Raw genomic sequence first — 15,378 nt, forward strand, 5'->3', positions numbered from 1 at the left:
TAGGCATGCTGTGTGGCAGAGAGTGCCAAGGGTGAGTCAGTAGGGGCACCCTCCCCTCAGAATTAGCACTGCTCTAGTACTGCAGCATGGTACTAGCGAGTCCAGCGCTGTAGAGGCTGCTACGTTCAGATAAGACATAAACCAAAGCTCTGAGCATTCCGAGTCATAAGCAACCCCACAGCACCTTTTGTGACCAGAGGGGGATTAGCCCGGGAAAGCTGGACATATTCCAGCTCATTTAGCACTGTATGATGCCCACTTTATTTTCACTTGGATAAAGTTTTCTTCTTCAGCTGTTCTCTTAAACAATTGTGCAGCATTAGCCTGCCCGAGTGTTGTTAAACTGCTTCTGCATTCCACACCAGAAGTGGTTGCACTTCAATACTGACTGAGTGAATCTGAGAAACACAGATTGTAAAGTGTTTTGAGAACCTTCCATCTGGACAGCAATATAAAAATATGTGCTGACTTTTATTCTCAGTGAGGTTACCTGTTACCATGCAGAGAAACAGACAAAGAACATTTACACAAACACAACGTTGCATCAAACTATTTATTCTGTAGAGTTGGAAAGTTTAATCCATGGCTGAGGAAATGGGGTGTGGAAGGTAACACTGGCCATGTGGAACAAGAGCATCTCAGTTGGCAGCGATGGTACTTTGGATCCAGGAGACGTAGTTACAGACTTTAGTGTAGACTCTGGGGTAGTCTTTCTGTGCACAACCAATTCCCCAGGAGACAATCCCCTGGAGCTCCCCATTGCAGACTACTGGGCTACCAGAATCCCCCTGCAACAAAGATTGTGAAATGGTATTTAGCAGGCATTACAATCAAGAGGGGATAAACCATGTACTTTTGAAACCGCCTAGTGTCTAGGGACCTATTCAGCCTTTCTGATTAAGTAACAGAAATGCCAGATCCTTTTGGTGGTTTATGGACAGTCTGGTCATGAGAGGGGCAGTTTGATAGCGCTGATTTCATGTCAGTCTTTATATCAAATTCTAAGTGAAAGGTGCCAGATGAAAAGCCCAAGGATGGAATGTTCCATTTCTTCAGAGAGGAGCTATGGCACAGGCAGCTTCACACAAATCTGCCAAGTCTCATGTCAATGTGCTGCAGCCTGGAGACACCATAGCTAAGTGCCAAAAGGAGTTTGTTTTTCATACGTTAGAGACAAAGGACAATCTGCAGGTTCAAGTACTTGGCTGGGAACTAGGAGAACTGAGTAGTGCTCATAGTTCTGCCAGAAACTTCCCTTCTCATCCACATACTGATTTTCAGGCTGCCATTGACCTCAAGAGAAGTTGAGCTGAGAATTGGGCTTTCTAATCACCCTATGCTTCAATGTCCCATCAGTACATATGTATTGTGAAGATCAATCCACTCATGTGTCTGTCGGGCTGAGTTCACATGATGATGTAACGTTGTGAACAACCCCTCAGAACAACCCAGAGTCAACATTTCAAGAGCAGCCATTGATTCTGTATGTCTGCACTTTGGGGACCCACCTCAAAATACTGATTTACTATATACTAAGCACCTGCATCTTTTAAAGGCTTGAGTTGGAGGAGCAGGTGTTCACTGCCTTTGAAATCCAGGGCCAAAGAGCCTCAAGTCTGACAGCCAAAAAATGGAGGCATTCAAAGTCCAAGACTAATATTGAAAATTTTAGTCTAACTGACAAAATAAAACTTCAGTCCTAGGCCTCTGCTGAGACTGCCAAGAACAGGGCCAAGAAGCACCACTAAAAATAGTGTGTTACGAGTCAGGAAAAGTCTCCAACTAGGAAATGGATCAAGATTCGGCAATATATCAGCCATTCCTTCAGGCAAGAACTAATCATGTGTGATACCTATTTTGCAGAAGGCTGAGTGGGGTTGGAAGGCAGAGACAGGTGGGAGGTGTGGGGGAGCTGTTTTACCGGGCAACAATCTTTGCCTCCCTCCGGGTATCCTATACAGATCACGTTGTTAGTGATTTGCCCTGGATAGGCGTTGCTGCACTCGCTGGAGGACAGGACAGTAGCTTTTAGGCACTGCAGGAGGTCAGGGTAGTTAGCTGCAAGAGAAGACAAATTAATAAAAGAAAGCCTTGAATTCACTGTGAAATTACAAGTATCCTTTCAGTAACAGGAGCAGTTTCCTCTCTGTAAGCAGCATGTTTGTCCGCAACATCTAGTTTAAACTCTCTGGATTCCAGAAAATGAGCAGCCAATTGGACTAGGACAAGAGCAGCACCAATTATTATGGATCAGAGAAACCCAGTGAATGGAAGGACCAGTTGGACCACTCTGGAATAATGGGTGGTGTGTAGCTATGGATCAGTAACCAGATATCATTCTGGCTCATTCTGTCCATCCCCCCTTCTGCCCTCCAGGGCAGTAAAATAAAATGTATAAAAAAGGAGTTATAGTATAATTATCATAAATTAAAATATTGAGCTTAGAGGTGTCCATTGAGTCCACTGAGTCCATTGAGCTCGGGGGGTGGGGAGGAACTGTGGGTGCTCATCACCTCTCAGGATCTGGCCCATTGAATGTCCCAAATAATGGTGATGGAGGGCTTCCTCCTGAATATTACAGAGACACGTGTTCAGTACTTCAGCCTGCCCATGCCAATAATAGAGAACAAGCGAAAATCAGGGATATTAGAACTGAATATGTTTAACACAGATAAAGGGCCCCTGTTCCCCACAGGTTTTTCCCTGTGAGCCATGAGTCCCCACATCCCCTACAAGTGCTCTCCCTTCCCCAGACTCTCCTCCCTTGTGCCCAGTCCTGGGGCAATAAGGGTCTCCAGGGCCCAGAGAAACGCTACACTCCAAAAGAGCACTCACTGCCGCTGCTGAGTGTGTTGCCCCAGCCAGAGATCAGGCACTCGGTGCCAGGGGTCACACAGCTGGACGGCAGAGGGATTGTGTTGACGTAGGAGTTCAGGGTGGCTGCACTGGCCAGCTTGATGAGCATGATGTCATTGTCCAGAAGCCAGGAATTGTAGCTGGGGTGACAGATGACTTTGGCTGAGTTAATGTACTGCTCAGTGCCTTCGTTGACTGCCAGGTTGTATTCCCCAAGCCTCACCTGGATAGATCTGGAAAGCAGGAAGGAATAACAGCATACTCACCAGCACCATCATTGTTCATCATCATCATCATAACGACCTACACCATCACTCTACAGTTGCCATCAGCACCGGCACTAAAATCTCAGTTGCTCTAGTTCACTGTATCTCTCTGGCTTCGAGTTCACTCACTAGGATTTAGACTCATTCCCAACCCAACAGTGCCAGCCAGTCCTGGGAGCACCGCTGTGGGTGAAGCATGACATGGGGAGCTGGGAGAGGAGACCTGGGTGAGAGTCCAGCTGGGCTACGCCTCTCTGCACACATCACAGAACTGGAGACATTTGAACATTTTTGGCCAGCTCTGCATAGATCTCTCCATTCTTTATTTTTTCCTGTTTCTAAAAAGGGGGTTTGGAGGCTTAATCCAGGAGTTTTGTGCTTCCCGGGCAGAGGTGCTGTAGAAGTGAAAAGTGCTATTCTTACCGGGATAAGAGGGAGCTGCGTGGCGCAAAGGAGGAGACAGTACACTGAGCTCCAACCTACTCCTCTTTGGTGGGTTGCCAGTCAGTGATGGCTCTACAAGGCAGCTCTGAAGAAGCAGTGGGTACTGCACTGTTGGAGGAGCTGCCCCGCAGTGAGGATGTCTGACAACCGGGCATGGTGCAAGTTAAAAATCTCAAGGTGAGTTACAGAAATGGCCTGGGAAAACCCTGGTGTCCCCATTACACCATTTCCCACTGCCCCGCCACACACTCCCAGTCAAGAAAACAGGCTCTAACAAGGCTGCAGGTGAGTTCTTAGAAAAGAATGGTGGCACACAGTCCCAGGCAAAGTGCTTTGGCATCCCAACAATGTGTACAGTGGTGCAGAGATGCCCATTCTGCTCTGCTCTGCTCTGCTATTCATTCATTCTTTGTTGGCCCATCATTCCACTTTCTGCAACTTTGCTCCATGTTCCAACTCCCCCAAAGCCAGTTCCCTCCAGAAGGCAATAAAGAGATTTCCAGAAACTACTAGACCCTTATAGGGCATCCCTACACTTTGAGCTGGAGGGGTGATTCCAAGTGCAGGGAGACACACTTGTGCTAGCTGTAATCGAGCGAGCATGTTAAAAGTAAGAGTGTAGCCATGGCTGTGCAAGTGATGGGTAGGACGAGCAGCCCTGAATATGTGCCTATGGTCTCAGAACGGTAAGTGCTTGGGGAGGCTAGCCCTTCCTATTATTAGCATATGTGTCTCCTTGAGCTGGGAATAATGCCTCCAGCTTAAAGTGTAGACATCCCCATCGATGGTCATCAGGACAGATTCCTCAAGCTAGGGCATTGGATTTAGTACTAACTTGGAAAAAAGGTCACCCAGTACTGAATCATCACCTCATACAGCACTGAACCCTCTTCTAATGCTAGGCTACAACACCGTGATCAGTGTTGATACGTAAACCAGAGCCTCTCCTGAGAAATCAACTTCACTTCCTGAAGGACTGAGACATTCCTTGACTGAGGCATTCCTTATGTGCGGCTTGACAAAGCCCTGGCTGGGGTGATTTAGCTGGGGTTGGTCCTGATGGAGCAGGGGGTCGGACCACATTACCTCCTGAGGTCCCTTCCAACCTAATCTTCTAGTGTTCTATGACAGTCTTTCACCTGCTTGGGCCTGACCCTTGCTTAACTAATCAGATCTGACACTCTCAGAGCGAACAGGGGCAATGGGGCTGGAGGGGAAGCAGTAGTTTAATTAACAGCACAAATATTCTCTACTCACCGTTGGTAGCAGTGAGCGGCTGAGATGACCCATTGGGGGTGGATAAGGGCACCCCCACAGAAGTGGTAACCAATGTTCAGGGATGCCTGGTAGGGCACAGAGTTCTTTGGGCAGGTGCAGTCTCCTACGATCTTGTCATCAGCGGCGTCATCGAGTGGGAAGGCAACTGTGTGAAAGAAGAAAATGGAAATCAATATCAACCATGGGGACCATGAGGCCAGTCTGGATGAGGGGTTTGGGAATGGGATATGAAGCCGCTCATATGTAGGACACTGGCTCTGCTCCACAGTCAAGCCAGTGGTGGCCAAAAGGTCTCCACAGATGATGGCTCCTTGTTGGCTGCTCCATGAAATCAGGTTGTGGGACTCACTCAGTCCAGCTTCTATTTCCCGTGTTTCTATATTACAATCAAACACTGTGACAATTAGTCCATGAGGTGAGGGTCAGAGCCTGTGCACATTTGGAGGTGAAGGCAGATTGCACCGCTGCTGTCTTGACAATTTGGGGGATAAAGCAGGACTTCACCCTCCAGCAGTACGCAGCCTGGCACCTTCCATCACATCTAAACTTCACTGTAAAGTACAATACAAATGAATTTACCAGCCGCTCCCAGAAAGGCTAAAACCAGGATGTATTTCATGGTCTTCCTATGGATTCCAATGCAGCTCTGTAGACTGGAGGAGGGAATTGCTGGGTATTTATCCTCCCGGACTGGTCTTATCTCCAGCCCAAGGATTTCACTGACGGAAAATACACAATGGAAAGTTTGAAAATCCAAATATAGGTGTTTATGAGGCACAGGGAGCAAAAACAAAACAAAATAAAAGAAACCAACAAAAACCTATCAGAGTTAATCATAAACTTTTTCTCGTTTGCACATCTATTTTAAAAATGATTACAAGAGACAGCCTCCAGTTTAAAAATAAAATGGGAGCTTTGGACAATTTTTCTTTGATTTTATTTCAGGTTTTGTTAGTGCACTATTTACCCAGATCAAACCTCAAAACCTTTTGAGATTCATCTGCCAGTAATCATGTCTTTCTAGCATGTACGTTTTCTTTCCAGATGTCAAAAGTTCTCCATGTGGGGTTTAAGATCCTACAAATTAGCGTTGGAGATGACCTTTTATTAGGTTGTCTCTTGTCCATGTCCTCCTCCTGGCCAAAACAGGCTTAGTCTTCGAATATACTGTCCTGTGCGGTTGTTGTTATTTTCCCACTTCTAGTGGTAAATGACTCAATTATGGGGCTTTCACAATTTCACTAGGGAGACAATTCTCCATTCTAATAAATCTCTCCAGACTCATCAATCTGACAAAATCTGCATCTCAGTTTGGATATGTTTTTTTTTTTTTTTTTAATTTTGACATGTTCTGTAGAAATTAAACAGTCCAATAAAATATAGAACTCAGAATATAATAATGATAGTGATAAATTACTGAATGAGACAGGGAAGGGCAATCAGTCCCACTCAACAACTAGAAGGAAAACAGAAGTCAATGTCTTTTGAATTGATAAAAGGCATTTAAAAAAATAATTAACCTGTGAAACTCCCTGTTGTAGTGTATTCTTGAAACACATTGCCTAGGCCCCATTGCTGCCACCTTAATTCTCTTTGAGTAATATCTTACTATGTGAGTCTTCTTCTTGGGCCGCCACCTTGATATGGTGGAGAAGCTTGCATGTGCTAAAGACCCTAAGAGCAATGCCATCAGGAGCCTAGAACTCCTGGTAAGGTCACCCATGGGGGCAAGGCCAAAGGCGAGGTACCAGACAAAGGGCAGCCCAACCCAACACAAAGACCTCAACGGCAGAGCAGGTGGATGAAGCAGGATTACCTCTCAACAGCGGCAAAGGCCGATGAAGGCTGCAATGGAAAGGAAACCTCCTTCGTCTTAGAGTTCCTTGTCACTGGACATAGGTGCCTCTTCCACCAAGATTTGTGTGGCTGCCGGTGCACAACAACTCCTCCACACTAAACTACTCAAGCGCAGACTTCTTTTGCAGAAAAAACCATTGCCCCATCCCCATCCACAAAAGTCCTAAAGCGATGGGTTAGTGGTGACAGGGAGAGGTGAAGTGATCACCTGGAGTCCCTAGTCACAGACCCACATGCAGGCAGTAGTCATGTGCTTCTGGACTGGGATAGAAGGGGCATTTTTGGCAGCAGTGGTCACAACAGAGCAGGCATTTTTCAGAAACCCGCTGGTCACCCCATATGGGGAAGGGGCTAGAAAAAGTTCCCTAAACATAGGCTACCAACCATAATTGACTGGATAACCACATCCAGTGGGATCACTCCCAATGCAGTCGAAAAACAAAAACAAAAAACTTGCAATCTGGAATGTCTGTACACTACTAGATGATACAAAACTTGAAAGACCCAAACACAGATCAGAAATTATAACCTGAGAACTCTTGAGGTACGACACTGATATCGCCACTTTCAGTGAGACAAGACAGGCAGATGAAGGCCACTTGAAGGAAGAGGAAGGCACCTATACTTTCTTCTAGAAAGGGAAACCAGCAAACAACAGGTGAATACATGGTGTTGGCTTTGCAATCAATAACTTTCTAATCAGCCACCTGACTGTGCTCCCCTCCATATCCAACTGGTCAATAAGTCATTTGTCACCATCATTCGTACATATGCACCAACACGTGATGCTAAAGAAGAATAGAAAGAATCCTTCTACAATGACCATGACAGAATTCTGTCATCCATTCCAAAACCAGACAAGATAATCCTTTTAGGGACTTTAACACAAGAGTTGGCTGAGACTCCAATGTATGAAACAGCACCATTGAGAAGGAAGGAGTGGGCAAGACCAATTCCAACGGTATCTTTCTACTTAGCAAATGTGCAGAGCACATCCTTGTGATCACAAACACAATCTTCAGACAAAGGAACAAGTATAAAACAACTTGGCAACAACCCCATTCAAAACAATGGCACATCCTGGATTATGTCAGTGTAAAAACATAGGATTTAAGAGATGTCCAAATCACCTATATTATGAGAGAAGCCAATGATTGCTGGACTGACCACCACCTGGTGAGGTCAGTTGTGTCCATCAGCATTGCACCAAAACATAGGAAGCAATCCAAATCACTTAGATGGCAACTTCAATCCTCAGAGCACCAAGACAACTTTCACGCACATCTCAGTGGAAAACTAACCATACGCACACCTGGAAACCACAAACACAAGTGTTGAAGAAGACTGAGAAGTCCTAAAACAGACTATCAATGAGGCTTGTGAGGAATCTATCAGCCACCATCAGGACTGGTTTGATGACAACAACATTGAGATCACAGCCCTCTTGGACCAAAAGAGGAAAGCTTTCTGCAACTTGCAAAACCATGCATTATCCAGTTGGAAGCAGAGCTTTCTCCATCAGCTCAAAGCTGTGGTTCAGAGGAAGATCTGAGAAATCAAAAATAAATGGTGGAAGGACAAAGCAAAAGAAATTCGACAATTTGCTGACATACATGATATGCGGACCTTTTCTGTGAGACAAAGACCCTGTACAGACCAAGCTCATGTAGCCTCACACCGCTGAGATCTGAGGATGGGATTACCCTTCTTAAAGACAATGAATCCATCAAGAGCGCAGGAAGGAACATTACCAAAAGCTTCTAAAATGAGAATCAACTATGACTGACAACATCATCAACTCTATCCTTCAGCACACCGTCTGGGAAACTTTCACCAACCCACCAACACCTGAGGAGGTCTGTAAAGCTATTAAGGCAAATGAAGAGTAGTAAAGCATCAGGTCTTGATAGCACACCAGCTGAAGTACTGAAAGTGGGGGGAGAAATACTGACAAATAAGCTCCATTCGCTGTTTCTCAAAATCTGGTGCCCCGAAGAAATCCCTGCTGATTTACGCAACACTAACATCGTCACTATTTTCAAAAAGGCAGATAGGGCCGACAGTGGCAACTATTGAGGCATTGCCGTCCTCTACATCCCTGGGAAGATTCTTGTTAGAATCGTATTGAACCATCTGCTCCCTCTTGCAGAGGAAGTACTCCCAGAGTTCCAGTGTGGTTGCAGACCATCATGAGGCACCATCGACATGATTTTTGCAGCTAGGCTGATCCAGGAAAGATGTCAAGAACAACCCTAGGAGCTGTATATCGCCTTTATCTATCTAACCAAAGTCTTTGACTCTGTCAGCCATGAGACTTTGTGAGAAATCATGTCAAAGTTTGACTGCCCAAGCAAATTTACTCCCATTGTAAGGCTCCTCCACGACCAGATGATTGCCTCCATCCTGTGCAGTGACTTTACCTCTGAGCCCTTTGCCATCTGAACTGGTGTAAAGCAAGGCTGTGTACCGGCACCCACTCTTCTCCATTTTCCTAGCAGCTATGAAAATGATAATCCAAGAAAGTCTGTCCCAGGGCATTGGCATCCAATATCGGACTGATGGCAACCTCTTCAACCTCTCCCGCCTCTGTGCCAGAACTAAAGTAACATCAGCAACAATAACTGAACTCCAATATGCAGATGATTGTGCTGTAATTACACACTCAAAGGAGGACCTACAATGCCCTTAACTGCTTCTCTGAAGCTTACAAAAGCCTAGGGCTAACTCTGAACATCTGCAAAACAAAAGTTCTCCACCAGCCTGCTCCCAGTCAATCATCAGACCCAGCAAGGAAGGACTACGTTGACAGAGAGGAACTGGAACATGTAGAACACTTTGCCTACCTTGGCAGCCATCTCTCACAGAGGATAAACATAGATGTCGAGATTCAGTGCAAAATCTGCTGTGCCAGCCTTGCCTTCAGCAGACTGTCTCGCCAAGTGTTCAACAGTCACAACATCAGAACACAGGCTTGACTTTTAGTGGTAATTCCAACTCTCCTCTACTGCAGTGAGGCCTAGGTGACCTACAGAAAATACCTGGAACACCAGCACTAGCACTTTCTCCAGAAGATCCTCAACATAAAGTGGGAGGATTGCCACACTAATGTCAGTGTCCTCATGGAGGCCAACGTCTTCAGTGTCCAGGCCCTGATTATCCATCATCAGCCGAAGTGGGCAGGACAGTGTGTGTGCATGCTTGATGCACACCTGCCAAAACAATTGTTTTACGCCCAACTCATCAAAATAGAAGGGAAACAGGGAGGCCAAAAGAAACTCTTTAAAGACATCTTCAAGATAAACATCAAGAGATGTGACATCGACATCACACACTGGGAAACAGTCGTCCAGGATAGGGCTAACTGGCAAAGAGGGAACGACCACTTTTGAGGAAAATCATGTCTCCTTCGCCGCAGAAAAATGCCAGAAAAGAAAGGACAGACAATTGTCATGCAGCAGTTGTGGCCCAACCCTGCCTTCCAACACCACCTGCAACATCTGCCAAAAAGTCTGCAGCTCAAGGATCGGACTCCTCGGTCACCAAAGGATCCATATAAAATACAACCTATGAAAAAGATCATCCTCGACTCTCGAGGGATCGCTGACGATGACTATGTGAATAGTCTCATTGATATAAATGGGAGCTGCTGCACTTGTGAAAACCAGCTCACTAATCTAGGTGCCTACATAAGGATTTAGGAGGCTAACCTTTGTGACCATTCTTTAAAATCTTGGCCAATGTGTCACTTGAGTCTCAGCATGTGGTTAAATGGATTTAGTAGGGTGTATAGATAATAACAACACCCCCACAATTGCTACTTCAGGTGAGAGCTCATTTCTGCAAGGACACTGGCCACTCAGAATTGAAAGTGTTTGTCCAAGCAGCTGCCAACTGCTCCAGTAGAAAAGATGATGGGGAAACTGAAAAGAGGGAGCCATTTGTGTACGTAGGAAATACCAAGCAAAGTGAGGGTCCAAGCCTTGCCAAGGCATGTATACAGGAACAATGGACTGGCCTGAGTACCTTTATAGACCCATAGACTAGAAGGTCAGAAGGGACCATTATGATAATCTAGTTTAACCTCCTGCACAGTGCAGGACACAGAACTTCACCCACCCACTCCTGTAACAGACCTCTAACCTAAAACTGAGTTACTGAAGTCCTCAAATCATGATTTAGAGATTTCAAGGGACAGCGAATCCACCAGCAAGTGACCTGTGCCCCACGCTGCAGAGGAAGGTGAGGACTTTGGCTGAAGTGGCTGAAATCATGTCCATTCCAAACATGGCCAATCACCTGACCCCAGGGGGCCGAGGAAACTTGTTAAAAGAGAGAGGCGTCTTTGTCTCTGGAGCTCTCGCTTGGAATCCAGCTACATAGCAACATCAAGGACACTGAGACGGCTGCTAGACAGACAGACTGAGAGTAACAATTAGCAGGTCCTCCAATCTCCTCCTTCAGGGCATAAACTGTTGAGGAACTGGGGATAGAAATAATGTTGAGCAATTAATGAATAAATGCCCCTCCACACTTACACACAGACCCCCTCTCCATGTATATTAGTATGCAAAGAGAGTCATTTTGAGGGCCTTTACAGCTTCTCTAAGAACTGCCCAATGTCACAGACAGTCAACCCTTTGCTTCTCTGTGCTGCTGAGATTTAGCTAACTCACCCGTGCTTACAGTGCTTTGGATTCCCAGGAACGGAGAAGAAAGGAGCTAAACTAATGGTCCCCTAACTTTTTCTTCCGTGTCTCCTTACCCGGTCCATGCGCCCCCAGGAGACGGAGCCAGGAGCGGAGCTGCAGTTGGGGGCTGGGAGCAGAACCGTGGCTGGGGCTGGGAGCCGGGGGCTGGAGCCGGGGCCAGGGGTGGTGCCACAGTTGAGGCCAGGAGCCAAGGACGGGGTCAGGGATGGGAGCTGGGGGTCCGCAGACAGGAGCAAGGCCATGGTCAGGGCCAGGGCCAGAGCTGTGGTTCAGGCAAGGGGCTGCATCTGGGAGCAGGGACAGCGCTGGGACTGCGGCTGGGGCCACAGCCAGGAGCAGATCTGAGGCTGGGGCTGGAGTAGGGGTCAGGAGTGGGGACGGAGGCTGAGGCCAGAGCTGTGGCTGCAGCTGAGTCTGGGGGAGGGACTGGAGCGGAGTGCAGCTGGGGGTAGATCGGGGCTGAGTGGTGCTTCCTCCATGCCGCCCCCCCGAATGTTCCTCCACACCCCCGTAGGGGGGCTTGCCCCTGAAAGAAAATAATTGTTTGCTTGACCACAGTTACTCCATTTTGTTGTTTTTAGTGTTTTGCTTTCTGTTGAAATCACCCTCCTGCTCCTTTTCAATATGTTTATGGTGCTTATCCCTGCCAAGGTCAGAGAGAAAGATTAACAGAAGAAATGAGGAGTCAGTTATAATTTAGTTTTTGTTTTTTTCAGTCTTGAGACATAGTCTAGACAATGTTGATAGATAAGTTGAAACCTTTTGCCTTTATTTTTATGTTATGCATATGTTTATAGTTAGAAGAAGTATAAAGTGTAACGTTAATAGTAATAACAATAATAATTTGAGTGTACCAATAAGCATTAAGAATTTATGCATATATAATTTCTTTGTTTGTGTTTGTATAAATATGCAAGAGAGCATGCCTTCGGGGTCTCACACTGACCACTTGTTGGGAAGTGTCCGACCTCTGCAGAAATAAAACTTGGAGACTGCCCAACTACCTGCCTGGATCTCTTTTCTATCTGGTGCAGGGCTAACGAATCTCATTTGGATATTTTTCCAACACCCCACAGTTCGGGGACCACTGAGCTAGACCACTGGTTTTCAAGGTACATGAACTCCTAGGGTATGCAAGCTCTCATCAGGGGGTACGCAAGAAAAACCCTGTAACGGCAGACAATGCCCTTCATTTCGTAAGACTTGACAGTCTAATCACAGGTATATTAAGACCCTGTCTCAGTTGGGGGTACACTGAAAACTACATTACCTGGAAAGGGGTACGCCGCCTGAAAGGTTTAAAAGCACTGAGGTAGACCATCAAAAGTGTCTTTGCAGTGCCGGGAGGTGTGGCCTCCTCTGAGACAGACAGTGAGGAAGGGCCAATCCCCTGCTGGGGAGGCGGAACCTGGAAGTCCAGCCCCACCTGGCCAGAAGCAGAGGGGTGGGACAGGTAGGAGAAGCATAAAGGGCGGGGCTTCCAGCTCAGTTGGAGAGAGGGGCCAAGGAAGGAGGAGGAAAGAAGCCCTAGCGCATGGACACACCATGGAATAGTTTTGATGTATTCCAGGCACTAGATAATGCCAAGAGCAATGCAACAGGGTTGCTTGACTCTGAAGGGCTGGAGAGCCTTGGCCAACTCAACCCTGGCTACTCAATGAGCCATAACCGGGGAGATCAGGGGATTCCCTGTAAAGAGCAGCAGGACACCGCAGGGAACTGGGGGAGATCAGGAAGCTGCGGCAGAGACAGAGGAAAGGCTCCTGCAGGGACAATCCTGACATCAGGGGAGTCAGAGCAAGGAGGCTGAGGTCCAGCCAGGCTGGGAGTGGTGACTGATTTGGGACCCAGCTCTGGGAAGGAGGGTACCAAGAAAGAAATACACTGAACAGGGGTTTGGGCCTGAAGGGCCAGCGTGTACCCAGAGAAGTGAATGAACTGCACCCCACGAGGGGAGTGTATTAAATTACCTCATCACTAGGGGTGTGGCCGTTGTTTAAGAAGCCCTTGAGGCAGGGAAACCAGAGGCAGGTGACCCACTTCAGTCCTTGTTCTCTCGGCTCCGCCGATCATTTAGGGCTCGCGTTGTGAAGTCACCCCTGTATGTATGCCACATAGACCCATTGACTTGCAAAGGGTCCGTCTCTCAGCTGGGAATCCAGATCACCACTTCCGAGGGCACGAAGGAATGTGCTCAGGCCCCTCTAGCACAGCTACTGCATCTGTGGATGTAGGAGCCTGGAGACAAACCACAAACGGATCTTGTCTATTGTCTGCAGGGTTAGGGGAGGAACCAGACTTACAGAGCAGCGCTGTGTAAAACCCACTGCAAGGGCACGTCCCTGCTCAGTGAGGCAGAGATGGGGACATGGATAGTCTGCTACACGGCCATCTGTCTCATGGTAGCAAGTAAGTCATTGGCTGAGACGTGAATCCCCATCCCCGTGTTTACAGGACACGGCTCTGAATGTTTCTCACAGAGCCATGTGTTTCACTGTCTCTGTATCGTGTGTTTTTCTCTTTCCCTCACAGGATGCTCAGGTGCTTGGATCAACCAAACCCAGAGTTTGGTTCTGGAGAAGGGACATGGAGCCCAGCTCACATGTGAACAAACGTATGGGCATGACACTATGTACTGGTACCGGCAGGAGCCGGGACAGGGCTTGCATCTGCTCTTCCTCTTTATTAATAAAGAGCTAACAGAGAAAGGCAAGGTTGCTGATCGATTCCAAGCTGAAAGGCCACAGACTGCGTTCCTTCACTTGAACATCTCCTCCGTGGAGCCAGAGGACTCGGCTGTGTATTTCTGTGCCAGCAGTTTAGACACAGAGCTTCAGAGTCACCTCCTCCCGCTGCAAAAACCTCCTCCCCCTGCTGCCGCAGCTCCCTTCCCAGGGAGGAGCTTCCCCCTGCGTCTCTGCCCACAGCCCGTGCAGGAAGAGTGAGGAGAGCAGGAACAAGTCATAGCCTGTGTCAGCTTTATAGGGATGAGTGGGATTAAAATTAGGGTCTGGGGATTCCCTGATTAGGAGGTCTATAAAGGCAGCCAAGCAGCCAGCCACTCGCACAGGAGCAGAGGCATTGAAGCCAGCAAAGGGAGCTGAAAGCAGCAGGTTGTTTTGAGTGGAGAGATCTGTTGGAGGAGAATGGAGGCAAGCCCCTGTTCTTTGGAGTGAGTGAGTGAGTTCTTGAGAGTTCGTGTCTGGTTTGTTTTCAGTTTGCAGAAGCTGGTGGGGGTCGGGGCTGGGAGAGAAGCAGAGCCTCTGATCACAGCAGAGCCCTGACTGGAGACAGGACTTCCCTGATCAGGGGCGTCTATAAAGGCAGCCAAGCAGCCAGCCCATGCCACAGCAGCCATCCAACAGAGCTGAAAATGGGAGTTGAGTGGGGATTTGTAAGGGGAGTTCAGGGGAGGGAGGGAGGGGGTGTGGTGTGGAGTGGTGTGGTGTGGTGTGGTGTTCTGGTTTTGGTTTTTGTGTCTGAGATTTTTTTCTTGACAGGAGCTTAGGAGGGAAGGCTATGATAGCTACAGTGGGAACAGTGATAGTAACCCAAGGCATGGAAAAGACAGTGAAGATGACAGGATGTGGAAGCTGCAGGAGGTACATTATCCTGGAATGGGTACACAAAAAGAGATTTGTTTGTGTGAAGTGTCACCTGATAGAGCTGATGGAAGAGAAGATCCAAGGTTTGGAGATGCAGGTGGCATGGCTGAGTTTCAAAGGGGTGTGACGTTCCCCCCCTTCAATCTGGACTGGTGTGTAGCTGTGTCACCCGAATTCCTCACTCCTAGGCCCCGACTTACCCTGTTTTGCTATGTGAACCACCCACTCTTGGGACAGCCCATGCCCAGCCTCCTGTGAGTAATCGGTCCCCGATCTAGTGGAGGAGCGCTTCTGGCCAGCCGCTCATGAGAGAGACTCTCAGCAAAGGCCCCAGTCACAGATGCAACCCCGGGAACTGCTGTC

General features: G+C 47.6%; 1 protein-coding gene and 1 gene segment (V, D, J or C); one reads left to right on the forward strand and one right to left on the reverse strand.

The window, feature by feature from the left end:
- Positions 1–542: 542 nt before the first annotated feature.
- LOC137149959 (trypsin I-P38-like) lies at positions 543–12,362 on the reverse strand. Its single transcript, XM_067543606.1, has 6 exons — positions 12,351–12,362; positions 5,424–5,466; positions 4,824–4,989; positions 2,836–3,089; positions 1,922–2,058; positions 543–788 (listed from the first exon to the last, which is right to left on the reverse strand). The coding sequence occupies exons 2-6, from the start codon at positions 5,461–5,463 to the stop codon at positions 639–641; spliced, it is 747 nt and encodes a 248-aa protein (XP_067399707.1). The 5' UTR covers positions 5,464–5,466; positions 12,351–12,362; the 3' UTR covers positions 543–638.
- A 1,408-nt stretch (positions 12,363–13,770) lies between these two features.
- LOC137149958 (T cell receptor beta variable 3-1-like) lies at positions 13,771–14,355 on the forward strand. The segment is given in 2 exon segments: positions 13,771–13,819; positions 13,943–14,355. Coding segments are annotated over 2 exon segments (462 nt in total).
- Positions 14,356–15,378: the final 1,023 nt, after the last annotated feature.

The sequence above is a fragment of the Emydura macquarii genome, unplaced genomic scaffold (genome assembly GCF_026122565.2).
Source record: "Emydura macquarii macquarii isolate MOO-44397 ecotype Brisbane River unplaced genomic scaffold, CSIRO-AGI_Emac_v2 contig_925, whole genome shotgun sequence".
Lineage (NCBI taxonomy): Eukaryota > Metazoa > Chordata > Testudines > Chelidae > Emydura > Emydura macquarii.

Bases quoted from the DNA above. Each gene is read 5' to 3' on its own strand.
- LOC137149959 (XM_067543606.1), bottom strand. From the start codon at position 5,463: ATGAAATACATCCTGGTTTTAGCCTTTCTGGGAGCGGCTG. The intron at 3,090-4,823 runs GTGAGTAGAGAA...CCTGCTTTCCAG, and splicing joins GCCGCTCACTGCTACCAACG to ATCTATCCAGGTGAGGCTTG. The intron at 789-1,921 runs GTAAAACAGCTC...TCTTTGTTGCAG, and splicing joins GAGGCAAAGATTGTTGCCCG to GGGGATTCTGGTAGCCCAGT.